Source organism: Crocodylus porosus, unplaced genomic scaffold (genome assembly GCF_001723895.1).
Source record: "Crocodylus porosus isolate Cpor-Errol unplaced genomic scaffold, CroPor_comp1, whole genome shotgun sequence".
Lineage (NCBI taxonomy): Eukaryota > Metazoa > Chordata > Crocodylia > Crocodylidae > Crocodylus > Crocodylus porosus.
This window is the reverse complement of record NW_017728914.1, coordinates 26,495,951-26,508,638: the sequence shown is the minus strand read 5'-3', so window position 1 is coordinate 26,508,638 and position 12,688 is coordinate 26,495,951. Positions and strand designations below refer to the sequence as shown.

Below are 12,688 nucleotides of genomic sequence, written 5' to 3'. Positions count from 1 at the left end.
TATACTGTTCTGGGAACTCAGCCTCACTTTCACAAAACAGCAGCCCCTACTGAGTCAGAGTTAGCACAGCTGACCAATAAGCAGGCATGTCCCAAGCATCAATTCCTTTGTCCTGCAACAGCATTTCCACAACACTATATTAGCCACGATTTAAAAAATAGTCAATGTGAAAAACTGCAGGTTTCCAGTACCAGGCCACAACAGCTGTAGAGGTCATTGCAAATCAATGCATCTTTCTGCAAACAGACAGTTAGTCCAAAAGTTTCATCCAGCTCTGCTTAAACGACCAGCTTCCAAATCACACTCACTCCAAAGTTAATTGGCAAAGTTTGTGAGTTGGTGCCTGTGAAATGGAGAAAGGATTTGACTAGTGTTCGGATTAAACTGAATGTTGTCCCTGTCCTTATGGTTTGGATAACACCTCTGTCAACAGCCATTTGTGAGCAGTAATGTAGCCACCTATCAAGCAAATACTAAACAAGAAACTAGGAAAAAGGTTTAGAGGGGAAAAAGAAAATATATGTACAGTTTGGAAGAGGTCAACGGTCTAAGAATTCAAGCTTCTTCACTACAGATATTGTATTTAACATTAGCCAGGCAAAACTTGCTTATACTTAATATCAGGGACTATTCATTGAGGGATGAAGCATTACACACCCACGGTAAACTTTGGAAGCTGAGACTGTGACCAGAGAGGGTTACTCTAGACCTTGGTTGCCTGAAGGCAACTCTTGATCTGAAGCGAAAAGGTGGCCCAGGACCTCGGTAGAGTCCAGAAGCATGTACATGTTGTATGTAAGAGAGGAAAGCTGACTCCACCTTCATCTACATCTCAGCATACATTGGCATATTATTGCATGGGCTTGGCCTGTATCTGGTGACACGCTGAGCTCTTTGCTAGATGCTAGCATGGTGTAATTTAAGAAAGATGTGGATTTTGAAAGCTGTGGAGATATTTCAGGGTAAAATCAAAGCTGTGGCTTTTACCTTCCAGAGAGTAGGGTGTTATATTTAAACTTCTAAACAATTGACGTTTTATTTACAATTGTTTGAAGGGTGGGGAGGTTAGTGGGAATGCAACCTGAATGGGACTGTTTGGTTCTCTACATCATACATTCCTATTTTATAGGAACAACGTTAGCAGGTCCATGAAACTAACCTCTTGTTAATAGCATCTGCTGGTGGGTGATACATTATAAAATATAACATAATCACCAAAGTTCCCACATGACCCACAGAGGAAAACATTTAAATTGCATTCACTCCATCTCCTGCAATAAAATCTCAAATATAATCAAAGAGTGGATATCAATTAAGTATATCAGGTACATTTATCATTTGTGAACTCGTGTGGTCATTAGAGGTAATCTGGCCCTCAGCCCCACTGTCTCGGCTAACTTTCTGCTTGGGCAATTGCTTTCTGCCAACCTGAAATGTTCTCCTATAGCAGCAGTGACAAAACTCATTTGGCCCCAGGGGCCAGGTAAGTGGTGAGGGACCAGTTCACAGGCCAGATGAATGCCCTAGGGTTAGCCCTATGGGCCAGACTGAGCCCACAGGCCTCCCCACTCCTGCATGCTGGATCCAGACCCCTCCATGGCTGGTCCAGGACTGTACCACACACAATACATGCTCTGGACTCGCTGAAGCAGGTGCTGTGTGTGGTTTGTGTCCCATACCAGATAGAGCAGACACCATGCATGCTGGATCTGACATCTCCAGACTGGCCTTGCAGGAGTGCGACATGCAGGGTGGGTCCCAGTGGGCCCTGTCTGGTGAGCGCCAGCTGCGGGTCAACTGAGACCCAGGGCCGGCACCAGGAGCTGGATTCAGCTTGTGAGCCAGATCTTTGACACTCCTGTCCTATAGCATCATGTAGCTAAAATGGGTACGTGCATACTTTAAAAAAACAAGTGCTTTACAGAAATAAAATTAGAGATGCACGTAGTCCATAGGCAAAATATGCTCACAGCCTGACAGCGTGAGAGAGAGAAATGATATAACCTTTGTGGGTTCATTTCTCCCACTTTTCTGCATAACCCAGACAAACAAAACTCAGTTTTTACCTGGTGCCTTTCACATGGGAAAAGAAGGAACCTTCCCAGCAAGGGATGATGCCCCTTTGCTAACTTACCTCTAAGAATGAAAGCAAATTGATGTGTCAGAATTACTCCTCTGTTTTGTCCCATGGTACCATTGCCTATAACAAGCTTAGTTTCATGGAGCAAATTCTTGTTATATAACCATAGGTACCATAGTAACCAGAAATATTTTCTGCTGGTGTACAATACAAAATCTCACTGGCATTCAACATGCTGGCGAGTTCTCTCTAATACTACTCAGGTATGTAAACCCTTGGTAATATTCCAGGAAAAACCATTTGAAGTTTTAAACCATTTAAGCTGAAGCTTCAACATTTCCATCAGATTTCTAAATTATTTTTATGAAGGGAAGACAAAAAAGAGTAAAAAAAGAAAAGCTGGGAAACAGACTAGAGAAGGGTGACAATGCAAGGGTATAAATGTGGACAAAAGGTCCTAAGATGTCTCAAACCTCTGGACTGTCTCCAGGTTTAGGATGAAAACTTTCTCCAGTTATAATGCCTCTGCAGTAAATCATTGAGTTCCTCTAAAGCCTAATCACTCTGACAGCTCTAAAATTCCAAATGTTCAGTATCTGAGAGCAGTACCTTCAAAAGCCTCCTTAAGTGGGGCAGGAAAATAAGTCCGTATTATAGGTCTTATAATAAAAGACAGTCTATTGACACGACTCCTAGAACGTTCACTATTTTTGTGATGAGCACAGAGCAGCTTACTCCGCTCAAAGAGGTATTAGTATAAAAATGCTCTATTGCAATCTGATATAAAGCAATTATAGTTAAAAAAAACAAACAAAAACATTCCCATATACCCAAGCTACACAAAGCACTGCACTGAAACTAATATTGTATTGAAAGTCATTCAAATATGTTTATTTTGTGACTGTTAATTTATCATTCAACTTTGAAGAGTGTCACAATTAGAGTCTTTGGAAGGGTAAATTCTAGTGTTTTCTCTGAATGTGGATTTGCACATCAAGCAGAACTAAACCTTAGTACCCAACAGCGTCATTTAATTGGGGCTTATTCAATTGCTTAATTTATCTAAAGGAAATTAAAGTACTACAAATACATTATCCCAAGGAGACCGGTATAAATCATTACAACCTACAAATATATCATTAAATAGCTACTGGATAGCATCATGCTACATTTCAAGAGATCTCTAGCTGCCAAAATGCCACTTTATGTATATCAGGGGTTGGCAATCTCTTAGAAATGGTGGGATGAATTACGAGTCCAAAAGTGGACTACCACTTCCAAGCCAGCAGCCCTTTGTCCCCGCATGCGGACTCCATTGCTGCTGATATCCTGGCTTTGCAGGTCAAATACAATTGCCTGCCAGGCCACTGTTGGCCCATAGACTGTAGGCTGCCAATGCCTGCCTTATACCATTTATACCACACCTTCAAGCCATTACATACTTAGAGCAGAATCAGTCCCATATGTTTTGTATAACACAGTTTAAGTTTTAACAATGTCCAGTGAAGCTACGCTATGAAAATGTTCCTACCATTGCATCACAGGCCCAATTTGTGTTCTAAAAACTAGAAGTCCCAAGAAAACTCCTTTATCATTCAGCTATGCCTCAACATAACTTTTGCAAAGAAATGCTGGGTTTGCCTTGCAAAGGATAGAAGGAGCTTCATCTGTCCAGACACTGAATCAAAGTTTAGTTACTTACCTGGTCCATGTGGGGATTTGAAGATGCTCTCAGCCATATATCCTTTGATGCAGGACTGTCTTTTCCTTTCCTTCCCTACCCTTTCAGGAGCAGTAGATAAAGAAGAGTGGGATTTACATGTATGCTTGCACCCTCCCTTATCTCTAGGGCTAGGGACAAACATTACACATAAACCAGTTTAAGTAACCAGAAACTGGTTTAAACCTGTAACAGAACAGAAGTTCAGTTCACATAAACCAGTTTCAAAATGACAGAAACTGGTTTAAGATAAACTTGGTTGAATGTAGTATCAGACTTAACTGATTTGGGTCAAACCAGTTTATGCAATGTCTGTCCCAGACCCCTTCCTGGTTAAAGTAAAGTCAGAGTCCCCAGCATCCCAGATCCTTTGCAGCCCAGGGCTGAGTTAGGCTGGGCTCTCCGCTCCAGACTGCTCCCTAGGCAGAGCTCCAGTGGGGATTGCAGGCCTGTTCTCTGCTCAAGCAGGAATCCACCCTACCTCCCTCCCCTTTCCCACAGCGTGGACCCCGGTTGCACAGATCCTAGGCATGTAGTATGCAAACTAATGCTGAAAGGTGGCTGTGTGTGTCTCCAATTTCACTGGGACAGGCAGACAGAAAAGTATCTATTTAGTGCTTTTTGGAGCTAATCAACAGGTCAGCTAGTAATGTTCTTCTGTCCCTTCCTCGGAAAAAGCTGTTTAAGAAGAGCTTGAACTAATGAGAGAGGCTTTTGGTTTCTTGATGGGCTGATAAATGCTGTGTTATCAGCTCCGTGCTGGCTCCCTCACCTGCCAGGTTTGCAGTATGAGGCAGGGAGAGGAAAATTGAAAAGCTCAATATCATCAACAGATGCATGCACTGCATCCCCCCCCCCCCTTCTGCCTCAGAGTGCTAGCCCAGAGATGGAGTCTGGCAACACTCCCACCCGTGGAGAAGCAAGGAAGGAAAAGCCTGGGACCATGGAGGCAGGGTGGGGGTTTACAACCCTCCTTAATCAGAGCTTCCTGCCAGGGCCTGGCTATACCCCTCCGCCCCCAGCTCAGCACCCCCTGGTTTCTAGTCTGAGCCACTGCAGGCATGTGCCTGCATTTCCTCAGTCCAGAGGGAATGTCTGTACAGTTGCAAACTGATTCAATACAAGTTAGACTAACCTGCAAAGATTGAATCAATTCAGGCTCAGGCTTTTTGAATGGCTGTCCCTAGCTTAGACACAAGTAAAAAAAAAAATAGTAGAATTTTATTTTGCTGAAAAAGCACATATGCAATTTTACAATACACAGAAGAGCTTTAAATATCTATAGCAAGTATCATCAATGTCTTAGTTTAGTGGTTTTCAACCTGTGGTCTGCAGACCCCTGAGGGTCTACACACTATGTCTAAGGGGTCCACAAAAGATAACTACGATCAATCAAAAGTATATGAATACCCAATGATCAAAAGGGTCCGCGCCTCTATTCAAAATATTTTAGGAGTCTGCAAATGAAAAAAGGATTGAAAAACACTGTCTTTTTTAACAGCGTGCCCACACTGTACTCTCTACCAATTCCCAAAACTTGCACAGAGTCCCTGGCACTAGAAGTCTTCTCTCCTGATTGGCTCCAGTAAAAGAACATTTCCTTGCTGCACAGCATTTGCTACAAAAGCAACATGCTTTTTCCCTGCAACTGGTGTCCTTGACAACTGTTCCATTTGCTCATTCATATCTAAAGTGACGACAGCTGGAGAAACAGAGAACTTACTAGAACTGAAACCTTTCCAACTAAAGAGTCAGATTTAGAGGCAGTTCATTCAGTGAGAAAATTAGACTACAGAAACAGCTTTTAGAACCAGTAAAGCTCTATCTTACAATGCATTTGCCGAATACTGTCTAATTTTTTTGGTCCCGAAAAATGGGGCTTATGGCTGCAACTCTAGTGACGTTAGTAAAATTCTACTGTTGTAGAAGAGAAGAGAATTTGTACCATTATGTTGTTTCCACGGACTCCCCCACCACTCTATCAATAAAAGAAAAGTCAGAATGCTCTCAACAGCAAAGTTGATAACAGGGACCTTTGCTGCATAGGCTGGTATCATATTGGGTTTAATATCAGCCCCTGACAATTTTCACTCACTGAGTTTACATGTTTTATTTTTGCTTTTTTTTAAAAAAAGTAGAAATGGATACTCAAAACCAGCAATTATTTTTATTTGCTATTAAAGTAGTGCAAATTAAAATTGCTTGTTTAAATAATACCTATTGTAATCCTGGCAAATCTTTTTACAGCTATATACATTATACATTTACATACATTTTACAGCTATATACATTATACATTTCATATCAAATATACTGCACATAATTGAAATGTGAGCAATTTCCAGTAGATCCTAGGGTCTTCAATACTAAATGGTCACGCATCCTTTGATTATTGTTTCAACTTCTCAGTGACTTCTATTGGGGGCCTCTGGGGACTGAAGGGGAATACCATGCTCATTACCATGCTCAGTGGCAAGAATTCACACCACCAGCTGCTACAGACGAGAAAGGGTGTTTTTTATGATCAAAAGGTTGATTGACAGAAGAGACTATTTTTATACCCAGTGACAGGCTACTGGCTTTGGATAAGGTTGATAGATTTTGCAAAGAAATGCTGGGTTTGCCTTGCAAAGGATAGAGAAGCAAAGGATAGAGGGAGCTTCATCTGGCCAGACACTGAATCAAAGTTTAGTTACTTACCTGGTCCATGTGGGGATTTGAAGATGCTCTCAGCCATACATCCTTTGATGCAGGACTATCTTTTCCTTTCCTTCCCTACCCTTTCAGGAGCAGCAGATAAAGAATACAGCACTGGAAGTGTAGGCGACCTCCTTCAAGACTGTAAAGTGAATCCAAACCAACTCCCTGGACTCAAACGCGTTATGCAAGCCCCACCCCTTCTGCAAAACAGGCGGGATCAACTCCTTGATATTTCTAGTTCCCCACAGATGCACGGCTCAAATTGCTACTGGGACTCACTGTCCCTTTGCTCCAAAACATCATGCTGGTCTCTAATGGCCTGATTCAAACTCAGTGTAAAAGAGTCCCATTTGGCTTGAACGTGCTTTGGAACATGCACTATATGCTTAGGCAGGTCAAGTGTTATTAAAATACCCACAAACACACAGGTGCAGGGCATAATAGCTACAGAATATTAGTTACTATATTTGGTCAGAAAAGTAGTACAACTCAAAGACAAACTTTCAGAGTCTTTGTTATAAACTACAGCAGACACTGCACAGAATACACGAGAGGGAAAATGATCATCATTATGACACAATATAATAAGAAAACTAAATGGGAGAAAGCTTTTAGAGTGTGACTAAGATAACTGCCTTACAATATCTGACTTATTAAGAATTTTTTTTCTCTCTCAGGCAAATCATGTAGTAGCAAAGCCTCATACTCTCAGGAACAGCAATTAATATGCATCAGAGTGGATAAGCCATCATGATGAATGCTGCTGGGTCTTTTTCTTCAAACTTACATTTTAAAGTAGCATCATGCAGAAAGCATTTTGCATGTTCATGCACAGGAAGTATATTTCCACTGCTGTTCTATTGTGAAAAACTCTATTGAAAGTAGCCTCCAGACACTTGAAAAGAACTATCATCCTCTTTTATAACTGAAATCCATTTATCCGAGATTCATAACAGCAGAAAGAGATGCAGTGTAACAATAATGATAGTAAACATTTGTGATTTTTATCCCTAGCCAGCACAATATAATTTAGAAGCCTCGTGAAAGGACTCAGTGGGAAAGCAATCATGGTAACAACTGGCGTCATTAAATGCTGCTCAGCTACTGTTGACTTGCATTAACTCAGATGGGGAAAGCAGGACCTTTGGAGACCACAGGCTATGAATTCATGATGACTGCTATAATTAAAATTAAACACAGTCCAAATACAATTTTGACCATGGGCCTTTACACATTTCAGGTGGTAGGAAATGATGTGGATCCTGTTTCAGTCTCGGTGATTTGGTTCAGATCCAAACTGAGGGATTTGTAAGTTCTGGTTTGATTGCAGCCCAAGTCTCACAAGGATAGGTTGGCAGTCTCACAAGATTTCAGCCTAAGCTGGCAACAGTCTCATGAGAACAGCTGATCCCACGAGCCACCTTCTCGGCTAATAGCTAGTCGGATTTCAACACCATCAAACCTGGACTCTAAATCCACCTCCGATTCAGCATCAAATGCAATATCTGAACTCTAAACACTGCCCCTAGCCTCACCTCTACCTAGCAGAAATGTGAAATAAGCTGGGGAAATCAAGGCACATAAAATTATACATTGCCACCTTTTCATGTGCAGCTCGTTGAGACAAGTCCTTCCTCTATTTTCATTTATTTAAAACTATAGCAGTAATGGAAATGGCAGTGCCATACCCTGAAGTTGGCAGAGAACCGCTGTGGCATCATTAACAACAAACAGGAATTCTATGGCCGTGCTTTGATGTTGACTGCAACATGTAGCCTCATAAGACTTCCAGTGCTGAAGACACTGTGGAAGAATTACACTGCAAGACGGGAGTGTAACAAAAGCTGAGTACAATGAAGCACAAGAACAACAGATGGTCTGGAAGGAGAAAGACGTGTATAGACCAAAAGCATATGGAACCACATCAGAACAAATGCACACCCCTGAATCAATAACCCAGCAGTGAAAACAAAAAGGAGACTTGGCTTATGCAAGTTTGAGAGCACATTGCTAAGTATCCCTCTGCCTGTCCGCACTGCAAACACAAACTTCTGAAACAGTGGCCTATTTATTTGTCATAAATTTGAAACACATTTATTTGTCATATTTATTTCCACAAACATCTTAGATGTCTAAACCTTGGTTACCACATGTCTTGGTTAATCACAGCAGCTGACGACCAACACTGTACTTTCTTTTCACTTGTATACACAGTGACCCATTATACTCAGCGGCAATTAATGAGCCCTAATTATGTGCTATTCTGCAATTATTTGGGCTTATTGGCCAATTGTAACTCAATGCTACTTATGACATTCTTAAACTTTACCCCCTTTTTCTCCTTGAGATTATGACATGGTTTCATAATTTGACACAATTCTTCCCCCACCCACCCTCCCGCTTTGGACAGTCCACACTCTTGCTCTATATTCTTTCAGACACATAAAGGATGATTTATATGGGAATAGTCCTCCCTGGGGTTTGGCTAGATGACCTGTTCAGGTCCCTTCCAGCCCTGTTTTCCTATGATTCTATGTTTGTGCACGATGTACCTTCACTATGTGCCATCCACTGCAATGCAAGAAGCATGTAACATGGGTAGTAATGCACTTTTGAGCTAACCATGTGTTCGAACATATTGATGGATATTGGTATTTGTGCCTACTTTGTACTTACTTTCTGTAAATATTCTAACCAATGAATTTATGGTAGGTACACTAGTAAAAAGTGACAGCATTCAAGAATGCTCTTCAATTCTGTTCTTTCTGCTTTACATTAGACACTTTCTTATGATATATTTAGGCTCAGCATGTGCCCTAAAGCCTTGGTCAGGATCAGGACTCAGCCCTCAAGCACTTATAATCTAAATTAGAGATGCATTTCTAGATTTGTATTTAAAGTTGGCAGAGACTATTTTTTGGATTGAATAATGGATTGTGTGTGTCCAATATGTGTCTAAACCTGCTTCAGTCAATGGTAGAACTCAGATTGCTTTGAGAAGAATGAGAATTAGAATCAGGATCTGTATGCATCTGAGGTATCAGAAATAACAGCAGGTATTCAGCATCCTTTCTTATTACACAGACATTTTGTTTTAGGCCTTCCAAGAGAGCCTAAATCCCCTTGGTACCAAAACCCCTTTAAACTTGCAAGGGATATGAATTGCAATGGGGTTGAAACACCCAATTTTACTTGAAAATCCCACTAGCTCTCTTATTTGTTGATAATACAACAGCAAATGATGTAGCCACTGAGAGATTCATCGTTTAGTTTTCAACTTGATGCCAGTAGTATATGATTCCTCGCATGGTCATTTTGTGTATGTAAATATCTGATATTTCCTCCTTTGCTGGTGAATAAGCAGAAACAGAATTAACTTCCATTGGAGGAAGGTAATTAAGATAATTTGTGTGATCCCATTTGCATGCAAATTAGATGCTCGGCTAAGGCCATCCTACACCTCCACATTGTTCATCTGCCTAATCCTTGCAACTAGTAATTTCAGACTTGTAAAATCTATGGCTAAGTTACAAATTGATTGATTAAAGCTTCTTCCTCTTATTCTATGCAATTGCTTCCAGCTCTTCGAGACTCATTAGCTATGCTGGTTGAAGTATTCTTTTTTAAATATGCTCTTTGTAATAGAAAGTGGTTTCCCAGACCCCATTACATGCAGAAGCATGGTGATAACTAGGCTCGTTGCTTCTTGGGCCATAAATTGGCACCACGACCCCATTTGCCTCACTGGGAAACTTACCATGGGCCATGGAGAATTGATCCCTTTCTTGGGATAAGTAGGACAGCCTTAGGGGCCCGCCTGACCCACTTGTCAACTTGAGAGGGTTTGCAGCTGTGCATGGCAGCCATGAAAAATGACCTGAGGTTAACCTAGAAATATCTGAAGCTCAGAGTGGAAGATCTCCCAGCTACCAAGAATCATGTGGGACAAGGAGCCAACAGCAACTGAACAGCACAGGAGCTGACTCATTTAAAGGTATGAGGGCAAATACACACTCTTCCCTGGAGAGGGGATAGAGAGTACTATCTCCTAGTCAGGAGTGATGTGGACCTGTGCAGAGGAACAGAAATAGGCCTAACAGCAGTGAATAAGGGCCTTGGGGCTATGCAGTTCAAGGACAGATGCTTGTTGGAGAAAGACATCGGGCTAAAGAAACATTGGGGTCAGGATAGCAGACAGCTGGTGGAGGATAGCCAGCCTCAGGAACTGTGACTAGTAGTCCCAGGTTCAGGATGTTGGACTTAAGGTAAGACTGCTTATAAGATTTGATCCCAGAGACCCCTATGAAGTATTTTACCAGAGCCAACTGGGGAGAAAAGGGGTGCTGGTAGGGAGGCTCACATTAAGCAGTTATCTGGACTTTGAATCTGTAAAAGAAAGTGTGGACCTTGAGAGGGCATGGGGCTGGTTGGCCAGGATCTGCTCCCTAGCTGATTACTCAAAGTGCAGGTCTTATGGAAAAATCTTATATCCACCATACGGGCTGGTGAGGACAGGGGATAGAGGAGGCAGAGCCCTGTGAAGAGAATCCATCACAGTCTCATGTTATTCCAGTTTCCAACAATTAGCCTCCCTGTTTCTTTTTCATCAAGGCATGGTGGGTGAATATAAGGGAGCAGACTGTGACTCAGACCCAGAAACATTTGATAAGAGTCACCTGCGACACTCTTGCTCGGCTTCTGAAGATAATTAAGACTCTACTGCTGCCAAACACTTCATGCATACTTTACTTTGTAGCAAAAACCCCAGTTTTTCTTTATATATATATAAAGCAGTAGGGTCATATATATATGATAGATATGCATTCCCTTCCCTTCCCCAATTATTTCTGGCTTTTCTTTCTCTCCCTCTCTATTCCCTGTAGACAAGCATAAGCGAACTCAGACTTAGGGTAAGCTTTAACATTTTTATTTTGGCAGCAAGTTTTTGGTCTTGGATATCCACTGTTTTATATTGTATTATTAATTCTTACTGTTGTATCTTGTATTATTATCATTTTTGTATTGATTTTTATTGTTTCATATGGACATTGTATGGTTTAGGCCTGTGTTTGTAAGCGAACCAAAGTAATGTCAAGTTTCCATTTTGTATGTCAAGTCTCCATCTTGTGTCCTCTGCCTGGGCAGCTCCTGTGTCGCAACTGTATGAGTCACGTACCCTTCCCATGTAAATTGGTTCCCGGATGAATGAGAGTGATTGGGAATGATTGAAATACAATGGTAGCAGGCCTCTACTGAATGGCCTGGAACAAATGGGCCATCACCTCACATTGATTCATCCAGGAACCATGGACCTCTCCATCTGGACCAGCACCATGCCACACCACCTATCCGCCCAGAAGCCCTTCCAGTGACCACCCTCTGGACAACTCCTGCTGGACAAAGACCCCTTTCCAGCCTAGATAGGTAGTTATCACCCCCACCCCCTCTTCAACCAAGGACTTGGACTCTGCTTCTCTTCCCTACCTGGAGTCCAACCCTTCCACTGAGTCTCTTTTATGGGAGCATCCCTAGCACATAAAGGCAAGCTTAAGTTTTTCCAGGGCTAAAGTCCTAATATAGTTACTTCAGGAAACAAAAGAAATCACTTGATGCTATTTGATTATAGAGCAGGGGTAGTCCTTGGAGACCATCGAAAAGAATTAAGGGTCTGCCTGACTCACCAGTCTACTGGACACCAGTTGCTATAGCCACTGACACACAAAGGAGTGATGGGGTTAACATTACACCTGGCCACCTTTCAGTCCCTGACCTGACTGACCTGGGACCCATTTACAGCTGGGAGTGGCCTTTGGCAAAAGTCTTTAGTGGGCTCAGACATAGGCTGATGGAACCACAGCAAGATGCCTTAACCTCCCAGCCAAAGTCAAGAGCTGGTGTCACAGGGAAGGCTTTGGCTTCCATGACCACAGCCTGCTCTTTGGCGAGAGAGGCAGCGAGCTGCTGGAAAGAGATGGCCTCCACCTCTCTCCGCTGCGGGGGAGGCTCTTCTCAGCCAGATTGGCTGACCTGCTCCAACGGGCTTTAAGCTAAGCCTGCTGGGGAATGGGGGGACTACCGCCACTGCTGGCCCACTGAGCGACCCTTGCAAAGCCAGCAGGCCAAGGCACTTAAGGGAGCCCACCCCTGCCCCAGCCCTGGCACAATCTGTGGGCAAGGCAAGAGCCCCC

At 42.4% G+C, this 12,688-nt stretch overlaps 1 protein-coding gene across 4 annotated transcripts in view; it reads right to left on the bottom strand.

Moving 5' to 3' along the window:
* ACSL6 (acyl-CoA synthetase long-chain family member 6) overlaps nt 1-12,688 on the bottom strand; it is a 108,235-nt gene that overhangs the window by 66,661 nt on the left and 28,886 nt on the right. Inside the window, exon 1 of one of the 4 annotated variants that reach the window (XM_019535050.1) lies at nt 6,501-6,652. The exons of 2 other annotated variants lie outside the window; for them this stretch is intronic. In XM_019535050.1, the coding sequence (XP_019390595.1) occupies nt 6,501-6,537 (37 nt within the window). In that variant the 5' untranslated portion in view covers nt 6,538-6,652. Of the gene's footprint in view, nt 1-3,782; nt 3,870-6,500; nt 6,653-12,688 lie in introns of those variants that run through there. One more of the 4 variants, XM_019535049.1, reaches the window with a different exon arrangement.